The 14,852-nt window shown below is 38.4% G+C and overlaps 2 protein-coding genes across 2 annotated transcripts in view; both read right to left on the reverse strand.

The window, feature by feature from the left end:
• fam98b (family with sequence similarity 98 member B) overlaps positions 1-7,025 on the reverse strand; it is a 9,727-nt gene extending 2,702 nt beyond the window's left edge. Inside the window, exons 1-7 of the mRNA XM_061744196.1 lie at positions 6,815-7,025; positions 5,336-5,484; positions 2,929-3,057; positions 2,663-2,838; positions 1,113-1,193; positions 887-1,003; positions 18-185 (exon numbers count right to left, since the gene is read on the reverse strand). Coding sequence (XP_061600180.1) covers positions 18-185; positions 887-1,003; positions 1,113-1,193; positions 2,663-2,838; positions 2,929-3,057; positions 5,336-5,484; positions 6,815-6,852 — 858 coding nt within the window. The 5' untranslated portion in view covers positions 6,853-7,025. The remainder of the gene's footprint in view (positions 1-17; positions 186-886; positions 1,004-1,112; positions 1,194-2,662; positions 2,839-2,928; positions 3,058-5,335; positions 5,485-6,814) is intronic.
• A 1,176-nt stretch (positions 7,026-8,201) lies between these two features.
• The window catches only part of LOC133462879 (sodium- and chloride-dependent GABA transporter 2-like), a 34,566-nt gene continuing 27,915 nt past the window's right edge, over positions 8,202-14,852 (reverse strand). The window contains exons 12-14 of the mRNA XM_061744361.1: positions 13,150-13,250; positions 12,513-12,683; positions 8,202-10,844 (exon numbers count right to left, since the gene is read on the reverse strand). Coding sequence (XP_061600345.1) covers positions 10,662-10,844; positions 12,513-12,683; positions 13,150-13,250 — 455 coding nt within the window. The 3' untranslated portion in view covers positions 8,202-10,661. The remainder of the gene's footprint in view (positions 10,845-12,512; positions 12,684-13,149; positions 13,251-14,852) is intronic.

A 14,852-nucleotide genomic window follows, 5' to 3' on the forward strand; every position in this document is an offset into this window, starting at 1 on the left:
CGTGTTTGTTGGAGCACCTTGTTGACGGCACACGCGGTTTTCTCCCTGCTGGAGCCGCTGCTGGTCTTCACCACGTTGCAGATGTCTTCTCTGGCGGCCAGGAGCTCGGCCACGCCCACCGTGGACTGAGACCTCAGCGAGTGTCTCTTGGGCTGGTAGGCTCTCGCCATGCTGTCCACCTTCACCTGCAACAAGACTCCTGCGTCACCACCCGCCACCAAACACTCAACCTCCACAAGTTACACACTTTAGATCAGGGGTCGGAAACCCAAAATGTTGAAAGAGCCATATTGGACCAAAAACACAACAAACAAATATGTCTGGAGCCACAAAAAATTAAAAGTTTTGTATAAGCCTTAGAATGAAGGCCACACATGCTGTATGTATCTATATTAGTTATAACTGGGAGAATTATGCACTTTGAGAAAAAAGTCGAAATGTCAAGAAAAAAGTCAAAATGTCGAGAAAAAAGTCAAAATGTCGAGAAAAAAGTCAAAATGTTGAGATTAATGTTGAAGTACAATCTCGAGAAAAAAGTCGAAATGTCAAGAAAAAAGTAGAGAAAAAAAATCAAAATGTCGAGAAAAAAGTCAAAATTCAGAGAAAAAAGTCGAAATGTCGTGAAAAAAGTCGAAATGTTGAGATTAAAAAGGAAAAAGAAAGAAAAAAGAATAAAAGGAAAAAAAAGAAAAAAGAAGAAAAAAAAGAAGAAAAAGTTAAAAAAAAGAAGAAAAAAAAAAGGAGAAAAAAGAAGAAAAAAAAAAGGTCAAACATTTTTGAAAAAGCTCCAGGGAGCCACCAGGGCGGCGCTAAAGAGCTGCATGCGGCTCTGGAGCCGAGGGTTGCCGACCCCTGCTTTAGATCCACTAAGAGTGGTTCAACTTGCCTTGGCTCTGTCCGACCACCCAAACGACTGAACGGTAACGTCCAGCCGTTTAATCAGCATCCTTCGTCGACACTCGTACTCTGACGACAGAACTTTATTGATGTCGCGCAGCTTCTCCTGCAGGAACAAGCACGGCATGTCAACTGTCAATGACAACAAAAGTCCTAAACACGAGACCAAACTGAGCTACGAGCAGATACTGACATGAAGACGTCGGTCTACGTACCCACTGATCACTGCTGAGAAGATTCTTCAGCACCGGCTTTTCAATGGAAGAATCTGGAAGCTCTTTGACTATTTTCTCAACCTGTAATGACACAGATTGTCAATCCTTTGACAAAGCCTGCAGGATCTTCAAATAAGTAACCTCCAAAACACTGCAAACGCTGGACGAGGGATAACAATGTGTTGTGTGGAAAAGCAAGAGCTGGAAAGTGGTGAAATCAAGATTTGTGTTAGATATATGAATCAAAACTTTGGCAACAGTAGTTGCCAGTAGTGTAGTGATCTCAGAGGAACGAAGTTACTGGGATTTAACAAGACCAGTTTGGCATAATGGTTAAGGTAAAGCAGCTCAGTAAACGCATTCCCTGCCGATACCTGCGGGAACGCAGGAGGAGGGGTGGCATATAATAAAAAAAAAAAAATACAACAACAATCCTGAAATATTGAGGCAGGTGGCGCTGACCAACGCCGTCAGGAGCATTAGATTCTGTAGTCTCCACCTGCCACATCTGCAGCAGAGGAAACTATTTAGATCCAAATGCCTTCAAATTAATGTTCATATCTTTTTTTCCCCCTAAGAAGAATGAAAGTAGCACTAAAGTAATAAGACTTGTTTTTGGATCAATGGATCCATCAATGGACATTTTTCATGTCCCAGCATTAATGGGATTTAGTTTGGAAGAGTCAAAAAAGAAAACTATAGAGGAGAACTTGTTATAATATACTGAAGTTCAGTGTTCAAATACTGTCAAGCTGCAGGTCAATGTTTAAAAACCATGAGCTAAACTTGTAATTAATTATTAATTAATTAATTTTCCAGTTCATATTTTCAAATAGGGCTGCAGCTATCGAATATTTTAATAATCGAGTATTCTACTGAAAATTCCACCGATTAATCGGATAAAACATATTTTTGTTTAGTTAAAGAGCAATTATAAATATACATAAGATGTTAGAGGTTAATTGACATCACTAAGACTAAATTATATAATCCAGTAGTTTCATGGCTGTGCATTTAAAAACCCTGAACTTACACCAAATTCACTGCCTTCACTCAAAAAACTAAGGATCTTACCAAGAAATGTTCTTATTTCTAACCTAAAAATTCCATTACACCTGATAACACACATCACTTAAAATATTAGATGTTTTTCCCACGTGTTTCAATTGAACTTTCATTTGTGTCAACCAAATTTTAAGTTCTAGTTAAGTTTTAGGTTAAAGTCTTTAAGATTTTGAGTTCTGGCAGTGTTCAAAATAAAATTATGAGACCTGCTGTATTGGAGCACATTTTCTTTTAGTTAAAACTGTAGCGGGAACAGATGTTTAGAGGAACCTATGTATGTACCGGGTTAGAGGGGGAACATATAGGAGAACGTACCAGAAGGATAGAGTGGATTAAAAATAAAAGTTAAGCACTGGCAAAATTAAACAATTCCTCGAGGCAGAGAAAATTCCTCAATCCTTTTTTGTAATCTAATTACTCGAGGAATCGTTTCAGCCCTAATTTCAAAGCACTGTAACACGTGACCTTTGTATGAACATCCTCACCTTGTCTTGGACTTGAGAGAAGACTCCGGCAGCCTCCTGTCCTCGGGGCTCCGGCAGCCTCAGGGTTTCACAGATGGCTGAAAGCTCCTGAAAAACTGGACTTTGGTCCTGCCCTTTGTCAGACGTCTGCCTGCTCCTGACAATCTGAGCTGCCTGGAGCTCAGAGCTCAGAAACACTAAAGAGAGCACACATTTGTCAATTCCTGAATGCAGCACCGACCACGCCGGGTTTGCCAAACGCTGGAGAAAGAAGGGCGGGTACGTACAGACGAGCTTGAGATAGTCTTCTGTGTTTTCAACGCTGTTCTTGAGAATCCCTGCGACCACGTCCTCGTAAGGACAGTGCAGCTCCTTCAGGAAACCGCTCACCTCCAGCTGGAGGCCGTCCCTGTCATCTGGAGGGAGACGCAGAGGAAAAACTGAGGGAGAATACGTATCAGAGGCTAAAATCCAGTAAAAATCCTGCATTGGAAGTGGCACTCACGTAAAGGACTGAAGGTTTGATTAGGAAACTCTCTGATCACATGTTACAAGGCTGTTGTAACCAGTGACTGCCCCCCAGGTCGGGATACTACGCCAAATACAGTCCTTTTTATTTATAAGATTGCTCTGTTCAATTTAAAGTAGTTGTTTCTACATAAGGGGAGTGTACAAGTCACAATACGTAGAAGAAAATGGTATTTATATGGGCATGTGTGTACAAATATATAGAAATATTCAACTATGTGTATGTATGTATGTATGTATGTATGTATGTATGTATGTATGTATGTATGTATGTATGTATAGATACTGTATGTGTGTGAGTATAATTACAGTATATTATAATAATAACAATAATAATAATGTTATTTAGCAGTGTGAGTACAGTGTGTGAGTATTTATAAATACGGGTTAAATGATTAGTGAATGGGGGTAGGATTAAATAAGTTTACACTTCTTCCTACTCCTTTTTTGCACATGTAAATTAAGTTATCAAGTGCTAAAGGATGACATTCTTTGTTTTGATTTCTTAAACTTCTCTTGAAGTGTGTTTTTTTTTACATGTACAAAAATAAAATAAATCAAATCAAATACAGTACACGCTCTTATCAAACTCTGGGGTTGATGGCAAATACGAAAATTCCCAAAGTGTTGGGGTATCCGTTCAAGGTTTTACATATCAGGACATAATTCAAAATAATAAAAAATACATGATTGAAAAAGGCTTCTAGCCAGGTTGTTGATTAGGTAGAATAGTACTTTATTAATCACCAAAAGGAATTGCGGCGAAGAGAAAGAAGAAAAAAATAACAGAAAGAGGCTTGCTTCAACTCTGCAGAGACCACCAATGCACTGGGGTGTTGTGCTCGTTGCCTGGCAACATGGCAACAACTGAGCTGATGACATCGTGTGCAACACTGGCAGGTAATGCAAAGATGAAAAACCTCACAGCCAACGGAGCGCAGAGACACTTTTACATTCTGTTGTTAAACTGTAAACAACGGCCCTGTCGTCATGGTTACTCATTATCTGGCACGGTTGAACATCTTGCCTTGGAAAGATGAACAAAAGTGCCAGAAACTGCAGACGGGAATCCTTTAACCAGCAGTGTTCAAACTAGTATTAAAAAAAGGAAAAAATAAAAGTAAATCCAAAAGAAAATCTCAGGATGCTGCAAAGAAAAACACAGGATGACCAGTCTATCACAACAGGCTACCACCATTAAACATTAAATTAAATACATGGAACAGAAATAAAATACAGTATATAAACAAGTCAGCAGAGTGCAATTCTGCCTTTACCAGAATAACACACACACACACACACACACACACACACACACACACACACACACACACACACACACACACACACACACACACACACACACACACACACACACACACACACACACACACACACACACACACACACACACACACACACACACACACACACACACACACACACTTCCCTGAGTGAACCTCCTAACTTAAAGGGATTAATAAGGTCGTCTGAACCTGAAATGCTTACTTGTTCTTTACATTTATAGTAATACACAGTGTTAATATTGAAACAAATCTGCATTTCTTTGTCATTTATTTATTGTTCCCGGTGTTCTGAGATTTCTTCCTACCCATAATTTTTTCCTACTCGAGTTGACTGCGCATGCGTATAGCAGCAACTTCAGAAGGCCATAATATCCTGCTACCTGATCGCCGCGGAAGAGAAAAGGTTAGTCTCTTGTATTTTAATACTTTGTATGGACAGTATTTAATGCATATACGTTTGATTAGCAAATCAAATGCATGTCTTTATGCCTGTGTGTGAGTGAATGTGCTTTTCCAGCTGTATTAAACAGCTGGAAAAGTTATTCAGTTTTGTGCCAAAAGCAGTGATGGAAATCAACAGGTAGAGCAGGAAATGGACAGACCACCAAAGGTTAACTGCAGCATCCAGCAAGAAGGTTGGATTGATTTTATTTATTATAATTTTTCGCTACGGTAGGAAAAAAGTTTAGGTAGGAGGAAATCTCAGAACACCGGCAACACACAGCACACGCACTTTGACTGGACTCACACTTTGACAAGATCCTGTTATAAAAAGACCTCAACATCAAGCAGAGAAGGAGGAGTCAAGTTTGCGCGTCAATGACGAGGTAGCCCATAACAACAGGTGCAGGTGACTCACCTGGGCCGGAGGTGATGCTCTCCTCCAGCGGGAGCAGCGCCCGCAGCCCGGCCGCCAGCCACCGGCACAGCTGCACGTAGTCCGGGGAGGACAGGCCGCCCTCCGCGGCGCCGAGCAGCGCCTTCTCCCCCTTCACAGGGCCGTCATACCTGCACACAAAACCCGCTACACTGCACTTTCTGTTTCAACCGGGGGTTCTGTCGACCGAATACCTGCCGAAAAATGCTACTTTGTGGTTCTGCGCATGCGCACAGTCGATTTTCAAAGTTTGATTGCCACGCCAATCATTTCTTGCACGATGTAAAATTGATAATATGCAGAACTCGAGTTGAGGGCGGATGAGGGGGGGCATAAATAAAAATGGTCAAAATCATCCCCCCTGTGAAACCCCCTTTCCATCCCTTATGTCATTTCATCAATGAATGTGGTTTTACTGCTATTTCAACATTAAGAGTCATCACCAGAAAAATAACACCAGAAAAATAACTTATTTGACAATTTTCACCTGTTTCAAGTACATTTACACTTGAAATAAGTAAGAAAATCTGCCAGTGGGACAGAGTATCTTCTCATTACAAGCAAAAAAATCTTGTTCCACTGGTAGATTTTTCTACTTATTTTAAGTGAAAATTTACTTGAAATGGGTGAAAATTGTTGTTTTTTCCAGTGATGAGTCTTGTTTTAAGTGTAATGAGATTTTTTTTACTAAAATGAGACATTTAACTAGAAATAAGACAAATATTCTTGTTAAGATCTTGTTAAGAGAACAGAGTTTTTGCAGTGATCCATGTTACTTATGCTGTGAAGGACAGAGTCATATTGATAAGTTCAGAAAACAGTTTTTTATTGTTGTGTTTTGATGTATTTGATGTAAGCCCAGTGGATATTTAAAGCTTACAGAAGGCTGCATTTAACTGCTGCTATGTCATTCCTGCAGTATTTCTGCAGGTGTTTTGGTCACTGCTATTATTTGTAATATATTATATTATTTGTAATCAGCACAAATTATCAGTCCCCATATGATAAAATCCACCATCCCCCCTGATTTCTTTTTACAACTCGAGTACTGATAATATGGGATGTTGAGTATTTGATTCTTCAAAATACACTAACCATGACATGAATTGCATTACACTTTGTGAACATTATACGATAAAGAGGAAAAAAAAAAAACAATTCTATCGCTTTATTTGATATTCATTCAGTCATTGTCGTTTATTTAGCCAGGCATGTCATTAATAACACATTATTATTTACAATGACGGCCTGGCAAGCGACCACTTGGGGAAAAGGAAGTGGTTTAGGGAGTAAAACACAGTAACATTGTAGCTCTACAAAGATAGAAAACCATTAGGTAGCATTTTTTGGTAAAGCAGCAGAAATAGTCAGAACAGCGGCCGCTGTTCAGGTTCTGTTTACACGCAGGTACACGTGACACCGTTACCTGCCCGTAAACACGGAGCTACACGACAAACTTACCCGAGCTGCTCCAGGGAGTCCAGGATGTCACACTCCATAGCTGAGTCCGCGGTGTTTAAATGTTGTTTTATTTATTTAAAACATGGCTATGTTTCAGGAACCCGTTTATGTCTGAATAAACGGCTTTTACCGCAATGCTAAGCTGCTAACATACCACCTGGGTGTTCCGGCAAAGCGCTGGAGTCGGAGTGAAACACCGTCAACGGAACATGGTTCCGCAGCGTGATGATTACGCTAAGAAACCTGTTTTCTTCTTCATTTAGACATCGGTTGAATTGAATCAATAAAATTCAGTCCTTTCAGTTGAATGCCTTATTTATTAAGATATATATATATATATATATATATATATATATATATATATATATATATATATATATATATATATATATATATATATATATATATATATATATGTATATATTAGGGCTGTTCGATTAATCGATTTTAAATCGTAATCGCGATTATGTAATTAGAACGATGTTAAAACGTGAAAATCGTCAAATCGATTTTTCACTTTTTTTTTTTTTTTTTTTTTTTTATACCTTGTCTGCACACATATTAATGATTGATACCATATTAATGATTGAATGATCTCAATACCTGCCCCATCGGAGAGGCTCTTTAGTGTAGGAGGGGACAGATGCGGTAGACCGGGCTTGTGTTCCTTGCAAAAAACTTGCAAATGTGAATAGCAAATGTAATGACTGTCATTACACACCTCTACCTCCTTCATGGGTTGCATTATTATTTAGCATGCAAAGACCCAGTTTAGTTTAATTAGAAAATGTCTTGTTTTATTTAATTGGAAATATAACTTAATGTATGTAAGCAAGTGCTGATTTGCTGATTTTCTTTTTCAGAGATAAAACTTTATATTTTATTATATTTTTTAAAACTTTTTTTCAACTTATTTTACAGAGTTTTGCACTTTATTCATTCATTTTTGGTTTAATAAGATCAAAGTTTGCACTTAAAGCCCAATGGGGCAAATGTTCAATAAAAAAACTGCATATTTGAAATCATTTCTTTGCCTTTTGTCAATTCACAAAATAATCGTAATCGTAATCGAAAATCGGATTTTGAGAGAAAAAAAATCGAGATTTTATTTTTGGGCAAAATCGAACAGCCCTAGTATATATATATTATATATATATATATATATATATATATATATATATAGTATATATATATATATATATATATATATATATATATATATATATGTATATGTATATATTATGGAGGACTTTTTGTGCCACAATTTAATAAATAAATACATCATTAATTAATTAAAATGGGAATGAAAAAAAATCCTCCATAATATATATATATATATATATATATATATATATATATATATATATATATAACCGAAATCGGGGCATATTCTCATATTCCTTAGCACAAAGAGTAAGAACATTTGTATTTGGTTTAGTTTAGTTTAGTTTAGTTTATTGGTCCTTTCAGTTCCCACAAACTCAGAGTACAGGTGTAATTCGTCGGTGTTATACAAAAAGAATATATAATTCTTGGTATATATATAAACCAAGGACCAAAAGGTGTAGACAGAAGCCTAAGCTTATGGCGCCTACCCTTTTCACAAAAAAATGTTAGCTTTTATAAACTAGTGCAATGTCATTAATACATATCATTCCATACAGTATTTGTGTAAGCAATAATACAATAGTACATACACATACCTACACACACACACGCATACTGTGTATACACACACACACATATATATATATATATATATATATATATATATATATATATATATATATATATACACACACACACATACATACGCATACATACATACACATGTCCATAGGTACATGCCTATGGACATGTTGATTATTTAGTTGTTTTAAATGTGCTTCTTGGCAATTAATCTTATATAGTTAAATAAACCTGTTTACTTCCATAAAATATTGCCACATTTGTAAGGAAAATGCTCTTGTGGTTTAAGTCCATAAAGAACTTTCCACGTCTGGCAGCTTATTCTGCCATTGACCCGTGTTTGGGAGCCTTTATTTGATTGGGTGATTGAAGTCTGTAAAAACAACACACTTCTGCGTCGCTAGGAGATCAAACCTAGCAAAAGACTGTAATGTGGTGGAGTTCAGTGGTTTCTACTGCCTTTAATTCTGTAGTGTGACTCAGTGATGATGCGGAATGAGGGGAAGCGTGAGGTTAGACTGCGGTTGCGACCTACAGACACAAGGTGGCAGCAGAGTGTTTGAACGCCACTGATTCCTGTCTGGGCAGAAGCATGCGTTCATCTTTCTAAAGCCTGATTTATGGTTCTGCGTTAAAGCAGCACAACGTAACTTTCAGCTTTTCTGAGTTTGGCGGCATCTTTTGGAGAAAAGCGGTAGTGTTTTACCAGAAAGAACACTACATTTCCCATGAGCACCAGTGCGTACTGCCGGAAAACTCCTGTCCCGTCGCTGCATTTGTTTTGATGAGAGAAGACGGGACGCTTTTCTGTTTCACCAAGTGAACAGACGGAACGCAAAAAAAAAGATGTTAAACTGCTGGAAAGGAACTGGAATTTACCGGGATACCTTAAACAAGGAAGCCAGGGAGCAGTATATGGAGAAAATAATGATTATTAATGGTCTGGATCCATATGAAATCCCTACTGAAGAGCCATGTGTTTCAATAAATTAGTATAATAGTACAACATACAGTACATGTTTTGTATCCCTCTTACTTCTCTTTTCTTTTTTTTTGACTGCTATATTATGGTGAAGAGGCTCCGAGGCGTGAGCAATATTTTTGTTTTCCTCGTGAGATTATTTTTTTCCTCTGCAGCTACAAATAAGAGTTAATATTTTTTCCTCAACAAACTAGTTTTATCTGAAGATTGGGGTTAATTGCACCGCAGAGAGCTGGCCAGCAACTGCGTTTAGCTGGCGAAGTGGGGAATAAAACCTGTGTTTTGATCCGACCCGGTCTGTGTGAGTGTTTGTGGTTTAAGGCTGATTTATGGTTCTGCGTTAAATCGACGCAGAACCTACGGCGTAGGGTACGCGGCGACACGCACCGTACGTTGGGCGTCGCCACGTACCCTACGCCGTAGGTCTGCGTCGATTTAACGCAGAACCATAATCCAGGCTTTACTGTGTGGAAGCCTGTGTTTGGTCGTTACAGCCGCGATCCAAAGCGAGCCGACGACTCTTTCACTCTTTTACGTTGTTATATTAGATAATTGGCCTCCGTGGTTCTGTCTCCGAGCAGGAAACCGTTGAAAAGTTAAACCATTAGCGATCTTTTCCCTACGTCTGTTGTGTGTGGAGCTGCTGCAGCTACAACAGCAAAGGGTTACCATCTCTGCAGAGCTCTGAGCTCCACGCCCCGCCCATTTTCGTCTCGACTGCGAATCGGGAAGGAGGGGGAAGTGACGTATGCCGTAAAGCAGTCAAAGTCGTAACGATTTGTAGTTTTTTAGTGTGGCAGGGTTCCTACCATGCTCCTCAAAGTTACATAGTGCCAGTGAAGGTGATACAGACCCCTCAGACCATGACAGAGGTGTCATTAAACCTGTTGGAAGTTGATGTACCATCACAATGACTCTGGAAATATGATATTAAGGTGGAAAAGTTACGTAGTGTCGCTTTAAATCGACGGCGTAGCCTACGGCGTAGGGTACGCGGCGACCTACGCCGTAGGCTCTGCGTTGGTGTAACGCGGAACCATAAATCAGTCTTTAAAGAGTTCCCAAAGATTTTTGTTGAGGCAGGAAGATCATTTCTGCAGACAAAGACTTTGGGTTTGGGGCGTATCATTATAAGTCACATCAAGCAATTATTCTTTAATTTCACTGACTGTGAGCTCAGATCATCTCATGCCTTTTTACAATACACCTATTATCCGTGTAGATTGTTTGCTTTAACTCAGTGAATTCTCCGTTCTGGATTGAATACACCAGCTCCACTTGGCTCCCGTTGGCTTCCATAGGAATAGGTGGATATACATGGTCCAGGTTGGTCTCGGGCTGGCAGAGCAAGTAGAAACGCTAGGCAAAGAAAAAGAAGAGGTCAAGTAAATTCAGTGAATGGATTCATTCATCCAAGTTTAAAGCCTATTCAGGTTGACTTGACTCCTATGCATCTGTATGTTAGGAATGTGTCTCTCCCTCACATGTTTACATACAAGAGGTACAATATAATTCAGGGACTACACTTTACAGATAAAAAACAAAAAAAATGTGTGATTAAGTTCTTAGTGGTAGAAGTGAAATAACAAAATAAAGGTATGAAATAGAAGACCAGCAGAAACACAAAACTATGACAATATCAAAATGTACAAAGCAGACCTGAATTGCTTTATTTTGACACCTTAAAAAAGTGTTCTTTGGAGAGCATTTATTTAACCATTTTTTTCCACTCCTGTTCCCCAATGTCATCCTTTCTCAGTTAATGATGAAGGCGGCGCTGACGGGCAGCGGCCTCAGCACCTGTCTACCCATGTCCTATGTTGTAATTTGTTGTCTCTTTTTGTTATATTGGACAGGCATACTGGAAAACATTTCACTGTGTCAGGCTGCTGACTCAATGACAATTAAAGCTGCAAGCAGCGATAAACGGGCCCTCGCACCCTTGTGCACGTTCAGGCTGCAGTGGAAGCTTGTATGACTTGCATGTAGATTATTCAGGCGTGGACATTTAGCGGATGACACCAGCCACGACTCTCTATGTCAAACCATTCAAAAGTTATGGCAGAAAGTAGGAACTATCAGATATCGACCAATCAGATGAATGGGCGGGGCTAATTTGCACCAATTATGTTCAAGGACTCAAAACCATGTCCGATGACACCACCCACATGTCTTTATCACAACCCGTTCAAAAGTTATGGCAGAGAATAGGAACTCTCAAATATTGACCAATCAGAAGAAGGGGCGGGGCCGAAGAAATGGCATAAATTGCGCCAAAATTACACGATTAATTCAAAATGGCAGACTTCCTGTTTGGTTTCAGCCATGGCGCCAAGAGACTTTTCTTTAAGTTAGGACATGATACAGGTGTGTACTGATTTTCGTGCATGTACGTCTAACCGCATTGTGGGGCTTGAGGCACGAAGTTTTCTAGGAGGCGCTGTTGAGCCATTAGGCCACGCCCATTAATGCAAACCATTAAATATCCAATTTTTGCCAGGCCTGGCTTGCGTGCAAAATTTGGTGACTTTTGGGGCACGTTTAGGGGGGCAAAAAAGGCCCTCAGTTCATCTGAAGAAGATCTGGAGGCAGAAGAATAAAACTAGTGTCAAAGTGCCAAAAACTGCCATTCCTCGAAAAGGGTTTGGTTTTTATGGTCGTTTTATGGTCAACAATGGAATTCTATGTCGCAGCTCGACCGATGTCTTAGGCTTTCAATGAAAAATGAAAACCACCAAATATTCTTCAGTATAGCCTTTTGGGTGTTTCCTGGAAATCTGCTCCCATGGAGGAGGATTATTCTGGACGAAAGTCTAGATAGTCTAGATATAATTACAGGGGTTCTGTTTCTTCGCTCGTGCATCTCTCTTTTGTCAGTGTTTTTTTTTCTGCAAAGGCAAGCAAAATAACCCCTTATATATGTATAAATTAAACTTTTACATCTATATTGTTTATTTTAATGAAAAAATTACGCTTTTTTCACACAGAAACAGAGAAGAGGCGAGAGACCAAAAGACTCGCGCTCACCTGTCGAAGACTGCCTTCGCCTTGCGTTATTTTGAATAACACAAACAGAGGGATGAGAGAAAGGGAGGTTGCAGCGATTAACCAACCCAAAATGTTGGCCCAATGTGGATAAACGTAGGTGTTATTGAACTTCAGTGGGGAATATCTGACGATGGAGAAGATGAAGGTTCCCTAAAATGAGATGACACAACATGGATTTATTTTTCATCTCAAACATACTAGATAGAACTGCTAAACAAATGAAAAGAAAAAAAGAAAAAACTTCTCAGGAACATTATCATTTTTTTTCCATATAAATAAAAGATATTCATCTTTTTATGAATGTTAATACGCCTGAGACACTTTGAAATATTTTGTGTGCAATTTTAATTTGGAAAGTTTCAATTTTTTCTTTCAGAGGAAAACCATGAACTAGCATTGTATTACAAAATGTGCAGCATTTTCATTGACATGAGTGTAATCTGACACATTTAATAATCTCATGTGAACCACCGTGATTCAGACCGTGGACATTGATTGGACCCTAACAATCTTGCAATGATTTAACCTCTATCTTGCCTGTTATGATGAAAAGTGGATGTTCCTGCGCCGAACTTGTATAAAGGAAACAACAGAACACATGATTGGTTTTGCTTACAAAGCACATGAAGGGAGTGATGTAACGCCAGCAGTACTTCATAAATGGATATGGCCGATAACCAATCATGTCTGCGATGTTGGCGTAAAAACGGTCAGCGCCTGTTGGGAAAGAAAGTGCAGAAAAAATATTCAAATATTTTTATTGATTTTTCACATAAAACATTCAAACACGAAGCTGCACAATAACAGAACCTATGGGGGGGGGAGTAAATAAAATAAGTAATGTAATATTGATGAGTAAATAAGTAAATAAAAATAAATAAATAAAATGAAATGAAAGTATATATATAAAAAATAGATAAATAAATAAAATAAAATAAATCAATTAAAAAAGAATTGTTAAAGTATAATTAAAATAAAATTAGAATCAAGTGCCAGGATTGCCTGTACCAGCAGAGAGAAATTCCCATTCAAAATAAGATAGAAATCAATCAATCAATCAATCACATTTTATTTGTATAGCACCTTTCATCCAGGTACATGAAATACAAAGTGCTTTGACATTTTGACTGAAAAATAAGCATAATAAAAACAAAAATAAAAACTGTGAGACCAATGCACACTGACATACAATATAGTTAATTAAAATGAAATAATGATAAAAGTTCAAGAATTAAGGCAAAAAAATATTCAGTCCACAACATATTACATTATCTGTCAAGTATTACATTATCAGTTTTGGAAAAAAAGACCCACCAAAAAATGTAATAAATTCCCAATAATGTAATAAGTTATTACATTATTGGTAAAAATGTTATTACAATATCAGTCAGGATATTTTAATACATTATTGGTGAAGTTATTACATTATTGGTAAAAATGTTATTACAATATCAGTCAGGATATTTTAATACATTATTGGTGAAGTTATTACATTATTGGATTTTATTACAGTTCCGAATGAGTTAATTGTAAATTTTATTACATTTTCCGGCGTTATTACATTTACAGGAAATTATTACATTATAGGGTGCTACACGGCTCCAGGTTACATCTAGGGTGTCAGGGTTTGACATTTCCCCCAGTTTGTGTTTTCTGTTCTGCCCCGCCTGTTTTCCATCTGCCCTGATTGTTCACACCTGTGTCTCGTTATCCCCTGTGTATATCTGGTCTTGTCTTTTGTTACGTCCCTGTAAATGTACTATTTTTGTTTACTATTTTTATTCATTTATGAGTGTCTGCTACTGGGGTGCAGAGGTTTAATTGGCCATCACTAAATCACCTGTGAGCTCAGGTCCTCTGGTGTGGGAGGAGTTGGAGCTGCTGCAGGTGTGCTGATGAAGAGCGACGCCCACCTCTACCAGAAGCCAACCAGAGGGAACCTCTCCCCCTACAAAGCTGCTGCTGGAGCAGTGCTCGTTGGCAGTCGTCTCACTCAAACCCATGTGTGAAGACGTGCTGTCCATCCTGGAGGTTGTGTGAGCTTTGGGGCTAAATGTTTGGTTTCCCTCAGCCTTTCTGCCCTTAAGTTTGGTTCCTGCTAAATCTTGTTTGTTGAAGCACTTGTGAATGGAAGCAGTAGGATCAATACTAGATGGCTCCAACGCCTGACTATGTAAAAGCCTAATTTTTTTGAGGATTGAGTTAGAATAGTCAGTTTAGTATAGGTAATTTTGTTGTACTTTTGTTTTTGTTAAAGGTTAGGTTTAGTTAGTGGATTTATTATTTTAAGGTTAGGGTCCAGTTCTTATGCTTGTTTCT

The sequence above is a fragment of the Cololabis saira genome, chromosome 16, assembly GCF_033807715.1.
Source record: "Cololabis saira isolate AMF1-May2022 chromosome 16, fColSai1.1, whole genome shotgun sequence".
NCBI classification, from domain to species: Eukaryota; Metazoa; Chordata; class Actinopteri; order Beloniformes; family Belonidae; genus Cololabis; species Cololabis saira.